Source organism: Polypterus senegalus, chromosome 3, assembly GCF_016835505.1.
Source record: "Polypterus senegalus isolate Bchr_013 chromosome 3, ASM1683550v1, whole genome shotgun sequence".
In the NCBI taxonomy this organism is placed as follows: Eukaryota; Metazoa; Chordata; class Cladistia; order Polypteriformes; family Polypteridae; genus Polypterus; species Polypterus senegalus.
In genome coordinates, this window is record NC_053156.1 from 266,598,535 (window position 1) to 266,622,706 (window position 24,172).

General features: G+C 37.0%; 1 protein-coding gene across 4 annotated transcripts in view; it reads right to left on the reverse strand.

The window, feature by feature from the left end:
* atp2b4 (ATPase plasma membrane Ca2+ transporting 4) overlaps window positions 1-24,172 on the reverse strand; it is a 270,016-nt gene that overhangs the window by 17,882 nt on the left and 227,962 nt on the right. For all 4 annotated transcript variants that reach the window (XM_039749116.1, XM_039749115.1, XM_039749119.1 and 1 more), the window contains 8 exons: window positions 23,961-24,140; window positions 23,635-23,722; window positions 22,705-22,811; window positions 21,352-21,543; window positions 15,705-15,918; window positions 13,353-13,564; window positions 4,961-5,068; window positions 4,574-4,756 (listed from right to left, as the gene is read on the reverse strand). In XM_039749116.1, coding sequence (XP_039605050.1) covers window positions 4,574-4,756; window positions 4,961-5,068; window positions 13,353-13,564; window positions 15,705-15,918; window positions 21,352-21,543; window positions 22,705-22,811; window positions 23,635-23,722; window positions 23,961-24,140 — 1,284 coding nt within the window. The remainder of the gene's footprint in view (window positions 1-4,573; window positions 4,757-4,960; window positions 5,069-13,352; window positions 13,565-15,704; window positions 15,919-21,351; window positions 21,544-22,704; window positions 22,812-23,634; window positions 23,723-23,960; window positions 24,141-24,172) is intronic.

Consider the following 24,172-nt stretch of genomic DNA (forward strand, 5'->3'; position numbering starts at 1 on the left):
CAGTGTCTGCTCTTTGCCAAACATAATGCTTGGTGTTTTGCCCACACGTCAATTTTTGCCAGATCAGGAAATCTTTTTCTTCATGCTCTCAGAGTTCAGTAAATGCTGTCTGGTAAACTTTAAGTAGGAGTTAACCACTCTACCATAAACACCTGATGGATGAGAGCTGCTGAGATGGTTGTCCTTTCGACATGTTCTCCCATCTTGGCGGATGACTTCTGAAGCTCTATCAGAGTGACAATTGGGTTCTGCCTTGACCAAGGCCCTTCTTTCCCAGTTACTCAGTTTTGGCTAGATGGAAAAGTCTTGGTCATTTCAAACCTCATTTCACAATTATTGAGTGATCCTGGGAGCACTCAAAAGATATGGTTGTATATCCCTGCCCTGATCTATGCCTCACCACAATTCATCATTGCTTTGTGCTTTTTTATCTTCTTAAAATTTCATTGATATGCTATTTTTGCAATATATGTGCAATCTCAAGATACTCCATAACATTTTTAGCTTGTAAAATGGACATATTCAGTAAGTTTTAAGTTGCTTTTTTTCATTCACCTATGGACCTGTGTATTCATTAGCACCATTGTAAGCTGCAAGAACAAACAAGAAAGTTTTTAAATAAAAAAAAAAAGCCTTTCGATTCAGAACACATTTTTATGTAGCAAATTAATATATACCATGATTGTGAAGAAATAACTTCAACTTGAAACATACTGAACTTATCTTTCAATGACGGACTATGGTGCTTGTAGATGGTAGTGTGTCCTACTGCAAGTAAACACTATCACAGTTTGAGTCTAATCATTATGCTTTCTAATCTTTTGTTGTGCATTGCTCTTTATTAGTTTACATATTTGACTAGCTTTAACCCAGTTATTTAGCAGAGAGTTAAAAACTATCACTCCAGTTCATTACTATGTTATATTATATTATACAAATATCATTCTTCCAATATGTATTATCATGATAACTATGTTACCCATTTCTAAAGAAAAGCCCTAAGTACTATGCACACACAAACATTTTATTGATATATATATATAATTAATATTAATTAATATTATTAATATACTTAATTTTTGATATTCATTTTTGAGCTTAATGTGGCCAGTTTAATACTTTAAAAAATATTGCCACATCCAGGGCAGGCAATCAAGTCATCACTGCATGCTGGTGTTAATTTTCTTGATTTATACATATCGACATAGATGTTGGGGAGAGGGAGGCAAGGGGGGAGCCTTTGGGGAATGATTATGGCAGTCCTAGTGCAACACTAGAGTAAAGTTGCAAAGATAAAAATTGGGCTCTTTTTTATAATTTCACATTTCTGTAAGAAGACCAAATCAATGTCATACCATGTAATGCCCATTTTAGTGTATGCCCATTTAGAAGATGCTTATACTTTCAATTTAATCAGTCTTCAGCAGTGTATTCAAAACCTACGGTTGTTTATATTGTTTAGTTTTACTTTGAAATGGCTGTGTTTTATAAACTATGCCAATTTGATAAGTAACACAAGGTTTTTGTGGTTGTTTATGTAGAAGCTTATAATACATTGGCCTTGTTTTCCTATTACCTTCTGAACTTCCCTTTTAGGAAGGCATTCAAATTTAAGTTGTACATGCTCAAGCAGTATTTTGTTAAAAATTCAGGTTTCTGTTCATTGTTTAAGTTTAAGCACTGCCATTACATTTTTTAAATTTCTTTGTGTTGATTATGCATTATTTTTGTGGCTCAGTGTGTATTTACTTCATGACCGAAATGCTTATTTTACGATTACATATATATATTTGTGGCAGATGGCCGGGACCCATGCCTGGTCGGGACACCTCTTTGACACTGAATCTGGGGGAGCAGCCATGGGATGCACACTACGTCCCCCGGAACACTTGGTGGCAGCCCCCCTCGTTTGCATTGGGCCAATATTTTGGAACACTGGAGCTCATTCCTGTTGGGCTCCGTGGCCACTGCCAGGAGGGAGCTGCACAGCCTAACGAGCCCATCTGGGTGGGAATGCAGCCGGAGGTGCAGCCAGAAGTAGGTCAACGAGCACCTGCAGCACTTCTGGGTGGAAGGAGCCAACAGTCACCAATCTGGGTGCCAGAGTCAGGAGGAGGACGAAGCTGCCTTGGAGGAGTGGAGGAGAAAGAACACTATTTTGTGGTGGTGTTTTGCTTTGTGCTTCAGTGTGTTTTGGGACTGTGTTAGGGCTGAAAAAAATACATTTTTGTTCATTTTTAAGTGCCTCCGTTGTCAGTCTGTGTCGGGTCGATGCCCCTAAAGAGCCTTTGTCACTATATATTGTGGAGGACTGCCGGCTTTTCATGTCAGTCCTCATCCCCAGGCCGCCAGGAGGAGCTCTCCCGACAGCAGGATAGTGCCCCGAGGTCCAGCAGGGCCTCATGGACTTTGTAGTATTTATACACAGTCCTGATGGATACCTTGGGGGCCACCAGGAGTCGCTGTGGGGGGGCTTATGGGCTCTTTTGTGCCGTATGACCCGGGAGTACGTCACGGTCATGTGACAGGAAGGAACAACGTGCTCCCGGGTTGAAAAAAGGACTGTTTGCCCTGACCTGGAAGGGAAAAGGAACTGTGGACTGTTGGGACAGGAACACCTCCGGGTCAGGGGCTAAAAAAGGACGATGCCTCAGTCCAGACACTGAGCTGAGCTGGGAGGTAGGAGGGCGAAGTGTCTGGGCGAGGAGGAAAGAGAATAGTGTTGCTGTGTTGTTGTTATTTGTAATTTATGAGTGTAGAGTGGAGGGTGCTTTGTGCACGGTATAATAATAAAAAGAATAGTTATTATACTTTCACCTGGTGTTCAGAGTGGTACCTGAGGGTGTTAGAGGTGGACCACGCCTCTATCTGCTACACTATATATATATATAATACTGTATATATACAGGGATGGACGAAAGTTGGTTTACAATTGTTCATATGGAAAAAGATGCAGGTTATGATAATTACAATAGCTTTATTAACTTAAAAGAATGTCACAATGGCACTTTGCACTCAAGTACAATCTTGTAAGTGCTCAAATTGTGGGCCTTCATTATTTACACATTCTTGCACACATTGGCACAGAGTTCTTTGAAGACAAATAAATACAATAATTAGTAAATAAATAGTAATACAACAATAAACTCTGCGTTCTGCATACTCACAACTGTAAACCTAGTTTTGCCCACCCCCGTCTCATTTCCACTAACACATTGACTAAACAATTCCCTTATTAAAGATGATGGATCTGCACTATTTACTCTTGACACATTGTCATTAAAAGGATGATGTTTGGGAAAATAAGGCCCACATGAAGTAAAAATAAGTATTTTATAAGCATTTGTTCAGATGTTTACTTAAACGTAGTGTGTACCTTTAATACACAAGAAGGCTGCTAATAAATGTACATTTAATGTTCATACACCAGCAGCACAAGCACACACGTTACAGTCCTCTTTAACCTTATTTATCTTGCTGCACAGACAACCTAAAACACAGTAGATGATAGCCAGGTAAGTAGAAAACAAGTGAAACACCAGTAATAAAGTATCAATATAATAAAGTGTTTATTACAACACAGCTTTCATGACTATGTTGAAAACCATAAATTATAAAGTACCCCAACCAAGGCAAGATTATAACATTGAAGCATTTGTATATTTTGATGCTGGCCATCCTCCATTCTCTACAGTTAGGGTACACACTTGTTAAGTCATAGGATCTTTCAGAAAGTGGGGATTAAGGTCTGTTATTAATTATGTGTTTTTTTAAGGAACCATCTAGCCACCCTAGTTTTTTCCCTTGATTCTTGATTTACAGTAATGCTTGGGAAAATGTTGCACCATTTCACAAATAAGCTCATGGATGACAAATATAGTAAATGAAATTAGAAAAACACATGAAAAAATTATTGACAGGAGTACATAATCTCCTTTTATGGTATAGTCATGTTGCTTCAATGTTGCTAAGATACATTGATGTGTTTCCACATGATCTGTAAATGGCATTACAATTCTGGGAAAATTCTCTACATAGTAAAAAGATCTCTACTTCTCTGGAAAATATTTGAACCAACGCTGGAGTGCTCAAGTGAGATAGGATTTACATAATTTACTGCTTTCGTTGATGATGAAAAACAACAATATTGATATAACTTTGAATCTTCTAATCTCTCTAATTACAGTGAAAACAAGGTTAAAACTGTACTTTCACCTACTAATCTTAAGAACTTTTTGCAAAACTTCCAAAAGACATTGACTAATCAGTTCCACCTGTGAACAAAGAGTATAGTAAACATTTCATTTTCATTGTGCGTTTCTGAAACATCCTTATTGTCTTCAGAAGAACTGAAACTTTATTTATAATTATATATTTCTATTTAGAATATAGAGTAGCAAAACCAGACATTTCACTGAATTAAACCTTACAGTAAAAACAAAAATACACAAAGATATCTGCAAAGTTGTATGATCCATGCAATTTATCCTGATAATAAAAAGGCACACTAATATATACAGTATCCCAAAACTTAAGGAATTAACACCTTAAAAAAAGGTTCAAAGTGGCCTACCTGAGTCTGGATGCGGTTGAGCCCTCTGAACCAGAGGATCTGGCCACGGCGAAGTTCCATCTCTGCATGGTCAATTTCATCTACCCCTTCAGGCAAGTCATCCTTGTGTATTTCTTCCTTTGTAATGCCATGACCTGCCTCTTTCAAGAACTTCAGTCGATGTGTTGGGATTGCTGAAATCAACTAATGCCAAAAAGGGTAGTTTTAGGTATTTTTATTATTATTGTAGTTTTTTTCTGAAAAATTGACTTGTATGTAGTAATTATTTACTTTTTCGTGACTTCTTTATGTGACAGTTTCATCTCCCTTAATATAATCACTAAATATTATCTCATGTATACTATAAGTGTATTTTATGAAGCTTTACTTAAGAAAAAGTCTTCTTACCTGTCCCCACAGAAGTTCACCAACACCAATGAAGATACACCATAGCCACTGATCAGCAGTTAATCCAGAGCAACTAAAAGGCTTCCCTCCCAGTTCCACTATAATAATCTGAAAGAACAAGAAGAAGAGGTGAAAAAACATACTATAGAAGGATAGGTTTTAAGTTTGCATGAAAAGTAAGATAAAAAGCATAAAACGAATCTTTAATAATACCAGATCATCATAAAGAACTCCTGAAAATCAAAGATTACATTGTTAGTAAATTTAATAGTAATAAATCTGTAAAGATTTAATTTTTATCGTTGACTTATACTACAAATGCAATAATTGCTGATGCTTATAGGGATGGCACAAGTATCCATAAACATTAATAGAGATTATAAAATATAAAAAATTATAACATGTTAGTTTAGAAAGTCTAACATAACTGCTTCCCAGATGGGACAGCCTTTGCCAACTTATGATCTGTTATGGTAAAAACAAGGTGAAGAATATGAATGGACAGACATTAAACCAACATAACTCAGAGGTATCCTTCAGTATCCAGATCACTGAACTGAAAGGGGCTCTCTAGCACAAAGCGGCATTGCCCTCCTTGTGACAGCATGGCACATGAAATATATAGTTGTATGACAAAGCTACAGCCCCATTTACTGATACTATACATTAAAACTCAGCTGAAGTGCAGGTCTCACAGATACCATACCGGGCCTCTGTTTGAAATCTACTTCCTAGATGCACATGTAATTAGGCAACAGAATTCAAGGTTGAATGAGACTGGTACTGGTTTACAGAGGTCTCTATGTTGTACTGTTTAACACCATGATTAGTGAGAAAGATGATCATAACTCAATATCTGAAAACCTTAAAGGACAAAACCTTGGACCAATTAACAATGAAAAGGTTGGGTTTATGGGCATCTAAGAAACCAATAACATAATGTCCACTCCTTGGACACTCCTCTGCCTGTAGCAGTACCACTGTTGACTATGGTGTGACTAAAATATGGAGTGGCTACTCTTGAATAAACCAAGAACGTCTGCAAAGGTGGGCTTGGGTGCTGAATTAAGTCCAGTCTTGTTAATTGACAAAAAGGTACACAAGCAAGAGATCATATGTAAAAACAACATGTCCATCTTAGTGCAGAAAGGAGTTACTTGATCCCCAACTGAATGTTTATTTTAAGAGAGCCAGTGCACGTGTAACCTCAAAGACTATGACTGCAGTTCAGCCAGCTCCCACAATGTGCAAACAAAGAGACAGAGAGAGAGAAAAATAGAAAAAGAAAAAAAGTATCTGGACAAAGAAAGAAAAAGCAGACTCTGCATCTGCCCACAAAACTGGAGGAATAATGACAAATAAATACACTGCGTATAGTTTTGTTTCCCAGTGTTACATTGAACCTCCTATTACTAACTACTTAGTTTTATAACTAAGCTTTAATTTTGCTTCTGTTATATTTATTTTTACTGTTATTGCTGCCATATTGTGTGGATATAGCCAGCTCCTTTAGTGTTCTGGTTCCTAGGGTTGCCTTTCCATCTCTAAGGTTTGCCCAGAGAGGACTGGGCAGTCTCTTGGTCTGGAATCCCTACAGATTTTATTTTTTTTCTCCAGCCTCTGGAGTTTTTTTTTGTTTTTTCTGTCCACCCTGGCCATCGGACCTTACTTATTCTATGTTAATTAATGTTGACTTATTTTTATTTTTTATTGTGTCTTCTATTTTTCTATTCTTCATTTTGTAAAGCACTTTGAGCTACATTTTTTTTGTATGAAAATGTGCTATATAAATTAATGTTGTTGTTGTAAGGTTATGACTTCAGAGGTCATGATCCTTCACCAGTTATTTGTTGGGGTTAAAAGTAGCTTGCAAAGGCCACTTCCTTATCTGAGCTGACCGATTTTCAAAATAGATCTTTTTGCCTAGTGCTTTTTGACTGACTTTAAAATAGTCAAGTTGTTTGATTTTCATCTGTACTTTTTTGACCTTGATTTTTGACTTGCGTTTTAGTTTTGTAACGGTGAAGTTGATTTCTTGATTCATGATCCTTTTTCTGGTTTTAACTAAGTCTCTTCTCCTGGTTACTATTTCAGATTTTTTTTTGTTAGTTCGCTAGCCTAACACCAAGACTGCATTGTTTCTAACTTTATACTCGGACAGAAACCATAAAATGTATTTATGTATGTACAGTATATCTGGTTATAGGTATTACCATAACAGAAAGCAATAACCTATTTAAAGGACAAGTCTTTAGATCTTATAAGTTTTTCCTTCTAAATGTAATAATAACATTAACATAACCTTTCATTAGCTCACAGCATCTGTCACCGCGCAGGGATTCAGCAGGTTCAAACTTTCTGCATCACACAAATTCTCACAGATCTGTGAGGAAATTAGGACAGAGAAGCTGTGAAAAAAATCAGCACCACCGTCAACACAAGATGATGCTAAGATACTTAAATCTAGGTAAAAACTAATCCATCTAATCAGCCAAAAGACCAGTAGCCACATGTATAAATGGTGCGTACACACAAAAATGCTGCGTACTCCCATTTTCCACGCTCAAATTGTGATGTATAAAACTTAAACTTGGCGTAAAGCCATGCACATTTTCATGGTAACTCAAACCCTGGCATACACAAGTTCACCGCTTGGTTTTGCAAACTGGTGGCACCCAGTGTCAAAGCAGTGCTTTTGTTTCTTGTGTGGTTTCTCTTTCTTTTTTAGATTCACATCCCTGACGTGGCTTTATCATATACACTGAAATTAACCTCATATTGTTTATTAGTTTAAGGCATCTGATTGTAATTAACCGGTAACAATATAATGGTCCACGGAACAGCCAAACTATTCCAAATACCATACCTGCTTTAGCATTGTTACTCTCACTGCACCTTCTTCTTCTTCTTTCAGCTGCTCTCGTTAGGGGTTGCTACAGAGGATCATCTTTTTCCATAATACTCTCACTGTATCTGAATGTGGAATCACAACTCTACAGCAGCTGATCGGAAAAAGAATTATTCGTTTACGGTGCCTCAGCCATGCTGCCTATTTGAACTGCTCTCATGCAACAAACGCTTCAGAGCCTTTCCTGTACTGACCTCACGGTTCAGAAACAGTTTCATCCCAAGAACTATAAACGCAATCAATCAGTCAATCCAGTACTCCTTGTAGAACTGTTTTTACTTATAAGTACAATTACCTCACTGTAAACTTGCAATACAGTTATAGTATTGCACAACCTGCGCCACTTTATAAAGCACGTATTTACATATGATGACGATATCATTTATAAGATGAAACGCAGCAAATTATATTATGCAGATAAAATGTTAACATCATTTAAATAATCTATATTTTTAATAATTAAACATTAGAACTAGCACTAGCAAGGAGCTGGCACTCCGTTCATGGATTGTTCCTGCTTCACGCTGTATTCTTGCTGAGGCTGGCGTGACACTGGAAGGATAGATGAATAGAATAATTAAACTTGTTTTCCGAAGATATTTCAATGTTCCTTAAAAGTTCTAAAGAATCAGCGTTCTCAGCTTAAAGATGGCTTAACGTCTATTACAGAGCTGATTGTGTGGTGACTGGGTATTTGGAGAAAGAAAAGGAAGGACAGGAATTGGAGGTTAGTATGTTTGAAAGAGACAGTACTGTTGCAATAAATTATTTCATCGAAGGTAGCGCACGGCGCAGCAAGCATATTGCATGAGGCATGAACAATCACTGCACCACCATGTTCCCATGTTTAATAACATGCTTTAATTCCTATCATCATGAAAATGATATCAAGTATACATCTCAGTATTTAAATTATTCAGAGAGCTGTAATATCACGAATGTAAATGGATTCTGTGTTCTGTCGGAGGAAGAGAAAGCCTGTTTAAGAAACACATAGTGATTCACACACAGAGCACATACAGGTCATGGCCGAAATTATTGGCACCACTGAATTTTTCCCAGAAAATTGTTGCAATTACAAATGTTTTGGTATACACATGTTTATTTTCTTTATGTTGGAACAGCACAAACAACAGAGAAAAAAAGCCAAATCTGACATCATGTCACACAGAACTCCAAAAATGGGCTGGACAAAATTATTGGCTCCTTTTCAAAATTGTAGGTGAATTGTTTTATTTCAAGCATATGATACTCGTTTGAACTCACCTGTGGCAAGAAACAGGTGCTGGCACTATAGCAATCACACCTGAAGCCAGTTAAAATGGAGAAAAGTTTACTCAACCTTTCTGTTGTGCGTCTGAGTGTGCCACACTAAGCATGAAGAACAGAAAGAAGAGCAGAGAATTGTCTGAGGACTTGAGAACAAAAATTGTTGAAAAATATCAATAATCTCAAGGCTACAAGTCCATCTCCAGAGATCTTCATGTTTCTTTGTCCACTGTGCACAACATAATCAAGAAGTTCACAACACATGGCACTGTAGCTAATCTCCCTGGACGTGGACAGAAGAGAAAAATTGATAAAAGACTGCAACGAAGGACAGTCCAAATGGTGGATAAACAGCTCCAATCAACTTCACAACATATTCAAGCTGTTCTGCAGACTCAGAAGGTACAACAGTGTCAGCTCGAACTATCCGTCGGCATCTGAACGAAATGAAACGCTATGGCAGGATAGCCAGGAGGACCCCACTGCTGACACAGAAACATAAAAAAGCCAGACTGGAGTTTGACAAAATGTACTTGTGGAAGTCAAAATCCTTCTGGGCAAACGTCTTGTGGACAGATGAGTCCAAGGTAGAGCTTTTTGGTTTTCTGTTTACAGAAAACGGAATGAGGCCTACAAAGAAAAGAACACAGTACCTACAGTCAAACATGGAGGCGGTTCTAAGATGTTTTGCTGCCTCTGGCACTGGATGCCTTGACTGTGTGCAAGGCATCATGAAATCTGAAGACTACCAAAAGATATTGAGGCGCAATGTAAGGCCCAGTGTCAGAAAGCTGGGTCTATATCAGAGGTCATGGTATTCCAGCAGGACAATGACCCCAAACATACCTCTAAAAGCACCCAAAAATGACAAAGCATGAAGAGTTCTGAAGTGGCCAGCAATGAGTCTGGATCTAAATCCGATTGAACACTTATGGAGAGATCTCAAAACTGCTGTTGGGAGAAGGCGCCCTTCAAATCTGAGAGACCTTGAGCAGTTTGCAAAAGAAGAGTGGTCGGAAATTCCAGTTCAGAGATGTCACAAGCTTGTTGATGGTTATAGGAACCGCTTGATTTCAGTTATTTTTTCCAAAGAACGTGCAACCAAATATTAAGTTGAAGGTGCCAATAATTTTGTCCAGCCAGGTTTTTGAGTTTTGTGTGAAATGATATCAGATTTGGCTTTTTGCTCTGTTTTTTTGTGTTGTTCCAATGCACATAAAGGAAATAAACATGTGTATACCAAAACATTTGTATTTGCAACAATTTTCTGGGAGAAATGGTGCATTTTCTGGGAAAATTCCAGGGGTGCCGATAATTTGAGCCATGGCTGTAGAAGAACACATACAAAACAAAGCATTTAACATGCTACTTTAGTTACGATGGGATTTGAGAAACTAGTACATTAAACGATTTTAAGAAAACGTTTATGATGTTCTAGTTTAATGACAAAATACGTGATTAAAGTGGAAATTTCAAGATTAAAGTTGACATTGCAAGCTTTTATCCCCACTGTGTGCCTATTTTTTTTCTTTTCTCTGTACCCTAATAAGCTTTCATATGACACTCGGACAGTGGGCTACGACTTGCCTTTTCTTGCGACTTTAATATCTGACAACTTCTGTTTTATTTCAGGCACTGTGGGACTTTGCGAACTTGAGCTTTCGAGTTTCTCCGACACTCTATGTCACTCAATCAACTTTCTTTTGTTGTTTATCCCACTGTTTAAACCAACAAACAGTATGTTTTTCCTTGCCTCCACTTGGTATTCGCTGAAATTCTTCTATTTCCCCCAGTGCTTTTGCCATTGCCTATTCCCAGAACACTGAGCTTAAGGGCTATTTATATTGATTTGCATATTCAAAGAGGCATAATTCTGGGAGGAGTTTGGGAAGTGCACATGTGTTATTTTTCACACTGACCGGGATTTATGGAGTAGAAGAACATGGAAGCTGGCGAACACACAGATTTATGTATCTGGATTTTTTTGTGTGTAGGAACATTTCCGCCTTTGCCTGTATGACATGTTTTAGTGTGAATTCTACACATGGCGTTATGCATGAGGCCCCAAATCTCTAAGTATTTAAAAGCTGAATGAATAATGTTTCCTTTGGCAGTTCTTTAGAAAAGGAAGGGAATATATTTAGTATAAGTGTGTGTCTATTCTTCTATAAGGGACAGAAGAGAGTTTGATTGTGCATATCTTTGACAATTTATGAACTATATTCATTGAAACTTAATTATTCCTAAGGAATGTGATACAGAGATACCTCAGTGTCTAAAAAGCACTGAGCTCATTATGTTAGGATATGTGAAATTTATTGCATATGAAGAAAACATTCTTAATTTTGATTCAAAATAAAAGAGAACCGCTGCAGCTGGAGCAAAAGCATTGAGTGTGCTTAAATATAGGGGCATAGGAACGGAACAGAGTTTAAATGCTTGTCCAAAGATAATGAGGTTTGAAATGAAAATTTGAGATTTTTCCCATGTATTCCTTATACAGATAACAAATTTTTCTTCTGTATTTAAAGATACAATATATTACATTCTGAAATCATGAGAATCTTTTTCCATGACCTAGTCTAAAAAGTTACTAGTGGAGATAAAGGTGGAAACATTTGTGATTTTAATTTGTAATTAGTAGCAAAGTAAATGTTGCCTCCAAATTTGAGAAACAGTACCTAAATGCTCCTTTTTACTTTTACAAATGATATACTATAGATTTATTCACTTCAGTGGGCATAGCCAATCTATAGTTTTCATGTGCTCTCATCATATTTTATGATCATTTGAAATAATTTTCACTTAAAAAAAACAAAAATGTAGTTTCATGTGAATAAAGGAGATGGTGTGATACTGTGATAGATATACCAGTATTAAAAAAAGTGTTTTCTTTATACATTGAGCATGTCTATTTGTCGCAATATTGATGGCTGTAATGCTTCTGAAAGTTTGATCATCAAAAATCTTGGGAGTGATTTCGGATACTTGCCTCACATTCCAGTCTCATATTAAGGCTAATAAAAAGACAATATCTTTTCATCCTTGTAACATTGGAAAAATCCAATCTATTCTATCTCATGAGAGAATAAGGTATGCACTTTACATTAGATAAGGTTCCCTTTATGTCTATGAAGAAAAAAATGAAAATAAATAGGGAAATGACCTTAAAGACACATCCTATTACTGATTTAAAAACACTATTGAATCGTTTAAACAGTTTCAATAACAATGGCTGGTGTTGGCTGTTGTGATCATATTGACATGTTTATTAAAGTTTGTGCGGTAAGATCACTGATGTTAACTCATGCAGATCACAAGTTCATTACATTTTCACATTATATGAGTTTATTTTAATAGTAATTTTTGAATTATTGAAGCTGAAATAAATTACCATAAATTGAACAGAATCACATTAAAAATTGAACAGGTTTATTGTGGAAAACTAATATTTTATGAAAGAAGATCAATGTAACTACTGTATGTCGAATTGAAATTAGGTGTAGAAACACAAGAGCAGTTCTGGATTTATACGTAAATAATATATCTATATATTTGATCAATATTCTGTCATAGAGTATTCAGAAGTGATTAAAATGGTAACTTGGATACTGTGATCTATAGTTCTAATGGGTAAATATTTAAGAAAGATTGTCTTTTTGTTTAAATTACACAATGCTACATTTGGAAAACCATTTTCAATTTTAGTGTCCATGTTGATACAACAGTAGTAGAACAACCATGAAAAAGAACTATCAGATTTATATCAGAACTAATGAATCTGTAATGAAAGGCTGAAGGATCTGAATCTGTTTAGCCCAAGGCAAGTGGAAGAGTGTACTGTAGTAGGAAACTTAACAGAAGAACATTTAAAAATATTAAGGAAATGAATCAGCTCTAATTTAAATTGTTAGTTGATACTGTATTTTTTTTAAAAGAGAACACTGAGGCACAGCTGGAAGCTGAAAGAGGATAACTAGCACACAAACGTTATATACAAATTTTTCATACATATAGTTTTAAACACATGGAACCATTTGCCTAAACTGAATAACTGCAGCATCGTTGAGACCTTCAAAGTTTAACTTATTACTTTTCTGTTGCTGGACATACCACTCTGTTACAAGCTCTCAATAATTTTTAAATTAAATCCAAAAAAAATCTCATATTAGAAGGTACATCTGCTTACAAAAAAGTCAATATAACAGTTTGTACCTGGCAGACAAATGTGCCGATGACCACACTACAAAAGATAGGGTTCCGGTGAATGGCCTCAAAAACATTCCTTTCACCATGGATTTTTCTGGCATTGATTTCATTGAAAAGCTGCATCATAACAAAGGTGTTGAAGACAATAGTGTAATGTTCTGATGGTGGAGAATGGAGTGGTGTATTACGACCACTGTCAATGTCAAAGAACTTCTCTCCTGTGGAAAGAGGAGAACATAGGTTCTAAATCAGTAAAACAAACATATTTAATTGGTCTTACTTTCTAAACCTAATTAGCTGGAAGATACAGGAAATGTGCATATGGTTTATAAAAACTGAATGAGTATCAAAATATTAAAAAATAAATGAAAATCCTGTTATTTGTCCATATTCTGAAGCTGTTTATTCCAACAGAGGGTTATGGAGGACAAAATAAAATGAACTGACAAAACATACTCTGTTAATGGAGAAGATATATTTTATCTTTTTAGGGCCAACATTGTCTAGCAAGGCAAACTAAAATTGCACACAAAAATGTGATTAATTACTGCATTTAATGCTAGTTTCCCTGTTTTTTTCATGCTCTAAATAGGTTAATTCCCTACTGGACACTGAAAAGAGAGACATGCAACACTTGACACATCTTAGCTTGGCTGCACTTTTTGTCCATCAGCACACAGAGAAAAAGCACATTATTTTATGCTCCTAAGTGACATGGCACTGCTAAGCAACTTGGCAGAGCCTCACCTGTAGTCAATAAGTACTAGTACTAAATAGAGATATTAACATCAAGAGGCTCTAGTACCGTTACATAGTGCTTAGCTGCTAGGTGGAGGGACGCCCAGGGAATAAAAGCCTCTCTGAGGAAAGATGGCAGGGTAATAGCCTATAAATGGCTATACTTCAATCCATACAAGATAGATGAAAAGATGAAAAACTAAGTAAACTGTCTGATTACATTTAGTCAAGTATCCAGAAGTGGTCTGTCAAAGTGTAATGATTTTAGAAAAGGGTATTGGGGAGGTATCCTTATGCCACAGTGAGCTAGGGGCTGAGAAGGATAGCCTTAAAATGGGATTCCAGTAACAGGGACACTCAGTGGAGAGCACTGGTAACTTGGTAGCTGAATCAACATTAGTATACCCTGCCACATAGAAAATATGGCATAGATTGGATTAGTAATGGCATTCAGGCATGCAGTCTAATCCTCAAGGTGTGTGACAAAACTTTAGTTGTGACTGGGGTTCATAGTAGTGTTGGATAACATCTGCTAAGAGGAGAAACTGTGAGACTATCGGAGAAATGAAAAACATCTTATTACTGTAGCTGAATCACAAACACGGTGCGCTCTATGCAGTACTGTTGTTACTTCTTTATTCATCCTTTGTTATGTGCCTTAATGAGCCATATATGCATAAATACAGTTATTTTTGATGTTTATATCTCATATGACTTCATGCATGTGTTCAGGGAGTAAACCTAACAAATCAGGGAGACAAGTTAATCCTTGTTTAACCCAAGAAATGGTTACACCCTGTAATGTGTATGTTATTAAAGAATAATCCATTCATCCATCACTTTGTAACAAATTTATCCAGTTACAGTTGTCCTAAACTGATATACAGTATATCCCAGCAGCACTCTGCAGTTTAAGGTAAGAAATAGTCTTTGATGGGGTACCAGGTCACTGCAGGACAGGAACACTCATCCACACTGTTACCAGCATTGCATAGAGTCAATTTATGGTTTCCAATTAACCTAATATACATGTGTATGAGATATAAGAGGAAGAAAAGAAGTATTTAGAGGAAAATCCATGCATAGAATGTGTAAACTCAACACAGGTAGAGCTCTGTGCTGGATATGAACGCAGGACTCTAAAGTGGTAATGCCGCAGTGCTAACTGCAGCGTCAATTACATTTTATGTTTTATTTACTGATAACATTATCAAAAATAATATGCTAAATCTTTAAAAGGTGCTTTTTTAAACTTTTGAGCAGGTATAACATTTTTATAATGTTTCAAATTCAGACTTTTTTTTGGCTTTTTTTATCCATCTTCATGGTAGTGACAAGACACTTTCTTGTAGCACTTAAGACCTAGTTTAATCTTGTTTGCTAACAAATAGGGATTAAATTTCTTTATGATGTTTATGAAGACACACCTTATGTAAACCTTAATATGAACTGCTTTTTTAAACCAAGAAGTAGCTTCGGCTAAACAAGTGAGCATGCCAGTAGAAAAGAAATGATAGATGGATAGATAGATAGATACTTTATTAATCCCAAGGGGAAATTCACAAATGATTGACCATATGAAGGAAAAGAGTCTGTTAAAAGCGTCAATTCTTAACAAACCTGCAAATAGTAGTGTGAAAATAATTGTTAACTGATAAACAGCATGGCCCAGAATGTTCTTCATCATAGTCCGGGAGATTAGGGGCTTGTTGCGCCCATATGGCTTACGCAGCAGAAGAGATTCAGTGGGTGGTTCAGTGGCCAAGGCAAGAGAAGCAAATGTGTCCATGATCAGATTCACCCACAACATTTGAACTGCTTTCAGTGGGGAGTCCTAAGAAAAAGAAGAGAATGAATATTGTTGTATGGGTAACATAGACTGATACATTATACTGTATACCGACACTACTGAAAAGAGGTTACTTCGGAAAAATGTTTACTACCTATCAAATGAACACATCAGATTAATGAATAATGGCAGATGATACTGTAATAATAATGATGAAACAATAATTACCATGTGCAAAACTGTCATCGGCACATCTGGAAATTGCACAGTTTCCTTTCAGAGCTATGAAGCACTGAGTTTATAAAAGTATGCAATATTTGAGGCTCCTTTAGCATTCTAAACACAAATTGCAACACTGATTTGCCCTTCTTGATTAGACGGAGCAGCTGAACAAACCGATTAGAGATTATCATTTATACTGAAGCCATTGACAAGTCATATTTGTTTGGTATCAGATAATAACAGTCCAGCTGCTGAACTGAACTACTTTGCAAGTTGACTTTTTTATATTGTGTGTGTTGCAGCTTCCAGGAGGCAAAATATAACAACAGAACTATGTGGATGTAAGAGGGACAAATATTCACTAATAATAATAGTCTGCCCCACCAAAAGACTAATTTCATATAACTAAAACTCTATATATACGCCATGCAGATTTGACAAAGAGGTTTATTTGTTATCAGCTAAACATTAGAATGGACAAGAGCAGTGTTCTGTGTAGTTTTGGCAGTTGTAACATTGTTGGTGCTAGACATGCACTACTGTCTGTGGACTATACAGAGAATGGTATTCAGAAGTGTTTAGGTCTTTACAACACAAGAAGGTCACACAGAGTTCTTCTCTGGATAGCTAAGAAGATCATGATGAGACAATAGTGGTTGCATGATTTAAAAAATTGGGTGACTGAAGGCTACAAAAATTACACCTGGTCTAAAGAATTTTAAGTTCTGCTTAAACATGAAAATGGTAAGCACAGAATTTTGCATAAACATCAAGGATTTATTAATTCTTCCTGCCTTCTTTCAGTGCTACAAGCTTTTGGTTGTATCGAAAAGGAGTTAGGGAAAGTTTCCTTGGCACATTTTAGACCTGTTAATACCAAATGAGTGTAATTAGAATACCACAACATATCTAAGAATTGCTTCTTACTGTGTGAATCCATCTATAGGCACAGTCTGCATTTCTCAGATAAGGATGTCGAGCAAAATGATGTATCATGAAACAAAAATTTGGCTTCTCATCTTGGTTTCTCAAAGATGACCATGTTTCTGTTTACTCCTATGGTCTGAAATACCCCAGATCCCAATCCAGCTTTGGGATCGGTTGGAATAGGATTTTTAACGTATGAATGTGTAGCCGAAAAATCTGAAGGAATTATCAAATGCTATTAGTCAACATTGACATAAAATCCTCAAGGACTGTTTCCAACGCCTTGTAGAACCAACGCCATTAAGAATTTAGGATTCTGTTCTGGAAAAAGAATCCTACCTGGTACTAGAAAAGTGTACTTACTAGAGTGGCCACCAAGCGTTCTTATCATATGTTGGTTGCAAATTTGTAATCTTCTAATTCAACTGTGTTTTGATGACATGTTTAAAAAATTGAAACTCAAAAGGTAATTAGTAAAAGTAGGGGCTGCACTACATACAGTATATAGGAAGTGTCTACTCTCTGTTTTCAAAATTGTTATTTTCTGATGTTGTCTAAAAGACAGATGAACTGACAGGAACAGGGTCACTAATCTGAAGTGTAATGTTCTGGGCAATGAACCCTGAAATGCAGGCAAAACAGAAAGTTATCTATAGCATTAAACGGGCTATGATCAGACGTCACTAATTGACAAGTGTACCTAAATCTGCTTCTGGGGGCAAACAATGTCTGCATTTTGTTATAACTGATTTCTTAATTAGAATCAAAATCTTGCTATCAATGGAACATTAAAATAATTCAGATGCCTATCTCAGTACTGTCTAGGCTCTTGGATATTACCATGGTGTGTTTTATCCTTCTGTGAAGTCTAGTATGATGCTTACTGCAAATATAGCTTTCTCTGAACAGGAGTTAAATTTGTCTTTACACTGGTTTTAGTTGTTTATGTTTTAGTTTTTGTACATTACTTTAATCTGTTATTTCTTTTATATTATAATATGCTTCCCTTTTCAACCAGCTGACAATTAGGAATGAGTCATAAAAGGCAAAGTTACCAACAGCAGATCAGTTCTTACTATAATATTTGGATCTCTATGTGTTCATAATGAAGTAGATGTGTACATTTTATGTAGTGAATCCACATTGACATAGTATGAGTGAATGTGTTTTGTGATGGATATAATCCAGTCTAGTGTTTCTTATGGTTCTGGTATGAGCTATGGCCCACCTCGGTCTTCCACTTTTATATATCAATTTATTTTTGTTAAAGGTAGAATATCTGCAAGTAGGCATTGCCCATGTATGGCAAAATAACAGTAGGAAAAACACCACCTAGTTAAATGATATATTCATTAATGGTGACTGCCTTCAAGTGAAAAAAAGGCTTCCACACAAACCTTTTAGATACAGCTGTTGTACTGTTAAAGCTGATCAGCAGACTCATCAATATCAGACTTCGTGCCCTTCTCTGTAACTAGATTTTGGACTTTCACACCAACAGACCTCAACACATTTTATTGGCAGCATCACATCCTCCTCACTAAACCTCAGTACAGGCACTTCATAAGCCAGTGTGCTGAGCCCACTCCTCTATTCCTTGTTCACCTGTGACTCTGTAGCCAGGCACAGCTCCAACTCCATCATTACATTTTCTGATGACACCATCATCATAGGCTTCATCACCAACAATAATGAGAGCTTCCTGAGAAGGGTTTACCTGCTGACAAAGTGGTGTCAGGACAACAAACTTACTACTAGTGTTAACAAAACCAGGCAGATTAAACTGTCGTCTGTATCGGAAAGCATCATGTGAAGAGGGTGAACAGCTTTAAATTTCTTGCAATGGCTATCACTGATTAACTGGAGTGAGCACAAAACCTTTCAGCTCTTGTCAAGAATGCTCACCAACTCTTCTGAGAAAAGTGCATATTTCTCCATCTGCTTTCAACAACTTCACAGGTGCACAGTACAGTCCATTCTCATGGACTGCATCACATCCTAGTAGAGTACCTACTTGGCACAAGATCGTAAAGTGCCGCCAAGGGATGGTGAAAACTATGCAGAATATTACTTGCATCCAGATACCTATACAGTATAGCATACACTACCTTAGAAAGGCACACATTTTTATTAAAGCAATCTGGCACAATCACTCTCCTCACTTCTTCCTTATGAAAAATAGTATAAGACCACTCCCACTAGTTAGGACAGATAATTTCTGTCTACAAGTTATATAGTTACTGCTACTGAATAAATATTTTATATATATATATATATATATATATATATATATATATATTGTGGAGACTGGCCCAGACACAGACTGGCATACACCACTGGTTCAACCACCAACACATGTTTATTCATATTTACAAGTATCCAAAACACACAACCCAGTGCCCCTGCACCAATCACCCGTCAAGTCCTGGCCTCTCAAAATGCCTTTACTCTTCACTGCCTGACTTCTCTCCTCCAGGCTTCGTCGTCTTCCACCCAAATCCAGCTATCAAATGGAGGGAGGCGGCCCCTTTTATCTTCACTCGGACGTGCTCCAGGTGTCTCCTGATGAACTTCCGCCGGCACTTTTTGGTGTGGCAGGAGTGTCGGCTGAGCACCTGGAAGCACTCCTCGTGTCCCTGATATTCCTTTTCTCAGCACTTCCGGGTGTGGCGGAAGTGCTGATGTCCAGGGCTTCACAGGCATCTGGGTCCATACAGTTAAGCTTCCATGCTCTGTTCCAATGATCCCCATACCAACCAGGGCGGCTGCCCACTCGAGGTCCGGATGAGGCGTAATCCCTCTATCGATCGTTCCGGGTGTCCCGGCTGGGTACCGCCCCCAGCTGCTCCCCACAATATATATATGTTGCATGTGATGTATACCTTTTGTATGTGTATCTTTGTTGGTACTGTATTAATTTCACTGTTTTGAAGAGACATGCAAATAAGAATTTCATTTTACTATGTACACTGTGTACTATGAATAAGTGACAATAAACTTGAACTATGGTATACTGCTCCAGGACGCGAATCAAATACACCCATTTTAGGTTGACATTTGTCTTTAATGGTGACCAAACCTGTCACACCAGACCAAGGAAGGAGTCACATAATTTGTTTGCAGGCAGTCAGGAGAAGGCTTGTAATATATATTAATTGGTAGAGAGAATAACGTCCTGCAAAACTGAGATGATATTTGTAAAAGTTAGAACAGGCAGAGAAGAGAACAACTTGGTGAACAGAAAACAGTCCACCTGATCATGTAAAGAGAGGCATCTAGACCTGATTACCTACAGCATCAGAATATGTTTCAATTTGTTTTATTTTTATATTGTCTTTGTGATCCTCCCCTTTCCCTTCCAAATGTGTATTATTAAGTGTGAAGAAAAAAAGTGACAAATGCTAACACTGGACCATTAAATTAATTTTAATTTTCATTCTTCCTGTTTTGTGTTTATAATGCAGCATCATTTCACAATACTATTAAAGAAGAAAGACTGTAATCTCCTCTTACTGTATATCTAAAGAAAGGTTCTGTCAGTTTACAAATTACTTTACTCTAAGCATTAAGAGCATAGAGAATAGCTTTTTGCGTCATACAAAAAGTAAATAGCCAATACTGGTGAACATCATTATTGCCTTTACCCATCATAGTTCAAAAGATGTCAATAGGAAATGGCATATAAAAATGCAGTTACTACTGCTTATCTTCTGCAAAACCTGCACTTTATTATCAAAATATGGCTCTTATTCACCCATGGAAGTATACACCAAGTAGAAGCTTTGATATTAGTGTCTCTTATCACTGCACATGTGCTGTGCAACACTACCAATTTGTTGCATAATGTAACTCCTGTTAGAACACAGTGAGCCAAAGCTTCTCCTAAAGGTTGGCTATAGTGAGCTGTCATGACCTTTGAGAAAATTTACTTAGCTAGTAGTACATGAAAAGGAATGGGATTTTCACCTTGGTTCTAGTACTGTGGATTCATTATTCTTTCTATAGGATTATAAGAATATCATCTCCAGATGCTTTCGCTTAGGGAAATTACAAGACTCCCTACTGCAGTGCACACACACCCCGCAATCTTAGTAATCAGATGTTTCCTTACATTCATTTGCACACACTGCAGGGAATCTGTTTACGCCTTATGCTGTCTCTACCACACTCTTGGGATTCAGACGACTCCGTATGCTGCTTCAGATGCTGTTGTGAGAATGACGAGCTAAGATTACATCACATAAATTCTGAGATTTGAGTGCTCCCTTTAACAGACACAGTCAGTCTTGAAGACAATGCAGTCACACTGGATTCTTTAGAAAATCATACCTGGGTAATGCAAGCCCCCGTGAAGGCCACAATAACTGCCACTACATTGACGGTCAATTGGAACTGCAGAAATTTTGAGATGCTGTCATACACATTGCGACCCCACATCACAGCCTTCACAATACTGGTAAAGTTATCATCTGTCAAAATGATATCAGAAGCTTCCTTTGCCACATCTGTTCCTGCAATGCCCTGCCAGGACACAAGAAACATTGTCAAATATGATATTAATCGACAGATCCATAGCTTACAGTGAAGAAGGAAATTCTTCAAATAAAAATGTATTACTATATTTTACAGAAAAATAATAAATGAAAGTTACTCCTATTAAAACTACATGTTTAAAATAAGCTTAGAAGGATGATAAATAAGCAAAAGGTTTTAAATAGAGAATATACATTTTCAGAAGAATGTAGTACTGTGCCTAAGGACATTATATTTGGAAAGGGCACACATTGGACCAAACTTCAAAACTGACAGTAACTACTGCATTCAAGTGGAGGCCACCAGAGAGCAGCAGAGATACACAACATACTGGAGCCCATTAGGTGCAAAAGGCATGCAGCATTTATTGTAAGTCAAGAAAACGACAGAACAAGAGGCCGTGACCTTATTAAAATTCATTAACGGACTGACCTTTGGAAGGCTAGTATGGGCTGAAGGCTGACATGTTTATAGAGTTGAGATTGGCACCTATGCACAGTGCAATATTCTTGCAGTTTCCTAAACAATGTATTAGGTCTAGAATTAGATCTCTGTCGTTATATAATACGAGGATAACCAAGTGGGTTCCTCTCAACAGATACTACAATAGCGGGATATCAGTCCTGAGTTCTCAACTTTTTACTTGGAATATTGGGATACACTTGTTCATCATAATGCATTTCACCATGTTTACCTTTGAATAAATATTTAGGAGGCACCTTAGAAAATTTCACATGATTCATCACTGTGGCAAAAATTCAGTGAGGATAAAGTCAGTCTTGACTAGATTTAGAAAAAGGAATGGAAAAAAATCTTGACTAAGGCAAACAGAAAAACAGGAAGAGTATATAGCATTTTCTTCTTTTCTGACAGGAGGAAAACAGAAAATGAGAAATATTCCCTTATTTGGAGTTTTTGAAAAATGTTATACATGCATTCTCTTTAATAACTCCTTTCCATATGTGTGAAACAGACATAAGCACACATTAATATAACAACAAAAAGATTTGTTGCATTTTCATTAGGTTTTAGTTAAGATTTATTAAAGGAGGCTCACTGATTTTATGAAAATAATTATTTTTACTAATTAAGTTAACTTTTTGCTCAACAGAGAAAGCTAACACAGAAAGCTTTGACTTGAGTAGCTACCATAGCAAATCCAACATCTGCTTTCTTGAGAGCAGGTCCATCATTAGTGCCATCTCCTGTTACTGCAACAACTTGTCTTGTCTCACCGACAGTACTGTCAATAATCCCTGCAGGAAAGCCATGACAACAAAAAAACAGATTAAGTAAAAAAGGGTCATTGCATAATTTTGCAGCTATAGTTGATAGAGAAGTTGTAAAATCTGTTTGAACATCTTTTTAATTAATTGATTAAATTAGGAGAAAACTAAGTACAGCAACTCAACTTTTCCGGCTCTGCCACTGGTGTTATGTGTGAGCTTTTAGCAGTCACTTACATCTCTTGTGCATTAAGTTTCAGTGGCAAATGAATTTCCAAAGTCATTAAAGGCAAATGAACCTCAGCTCCACTCAGGTTTGATTCTTTTCCTTATGCAAAAGATCAAATTCTATCTACCTATTTTCACAGGGTTGCATAGAGAGAAGTAGTGGGTAAGTTTCGAACACCTAGGAGCCAAACAGGCTTATCTGAAGCACTAAGGGACAAGGAGGCTTGCCATGCACTGTACAGAGCCATTATCTGATCTAGCAAGTGAGCTTCATGACTTTACAGAATGTCTTTTGAATTACAAGTGAAGGTTAAGGAAACTGGTTTGGAGTTCCAAAGAGTTGGTGGCTTAAGTCTTGTTGTAGCACAGCTTATTGAAAATTATAAGTTATCAGGCTTGCCAAGTGCTATACACAGCCAGCAGAGAGTGAAGCTTTGAATATTATGTTATTGTACAGCCTCTTTACATCCTAAATAGAAAGAGGTGAGGAGACAAATTTTGACTTGGGGTCAAAATGAGAGTAAGAGGCAGACCTATAATTTCTCTTACCAACATTAACCCTGCTTGCTATATTTAATGGTTAGGCAAGAAAAGACAGCTGGCTTTCAAGCTTGAACTGCATTACCTTTAACAAGAGTATGTTTATCTGTAGGAGATGATCGAGCTAATACACGTAGTTTAGGCCAGACTTTATCCAGACGCTCTTGTTCCACCTGTAAGATACATGACCAAAAAAATGAGGATTCCATTCTCTTTTCATACCTTCTTTATCCATTAATGGATCACAGAGAACATGAGATAGGTGACATAAATAAAGAGTGTCCCAAATGGGATTTGAACAATGGCCCCCTGAGTTGTGACACCACCCTGCCACAAATAGAAAAAAATAATTGAAAAGATTTCAGAATATTTAAAATAAAATTGTGTGAAACCTGTAACTTTAAGCCTCACCTCTCCCTTCTCATTCCGTATCATCTGGTTGAATTCCTTGCCTTCAAGGCACAGAAAGTCTTCCCCGGGAAGTAAGATGCCACACTTAGTGGCAATTGCACGAGCAGTGTTGATGTTATCTCCTGTGACCATGCGTACTGTTATACCAGCACGTTGGCATTTTGAAATTGCCTCAGGCACCTGGGAGGAAAAGAGAAAGTCAGATGGGGACA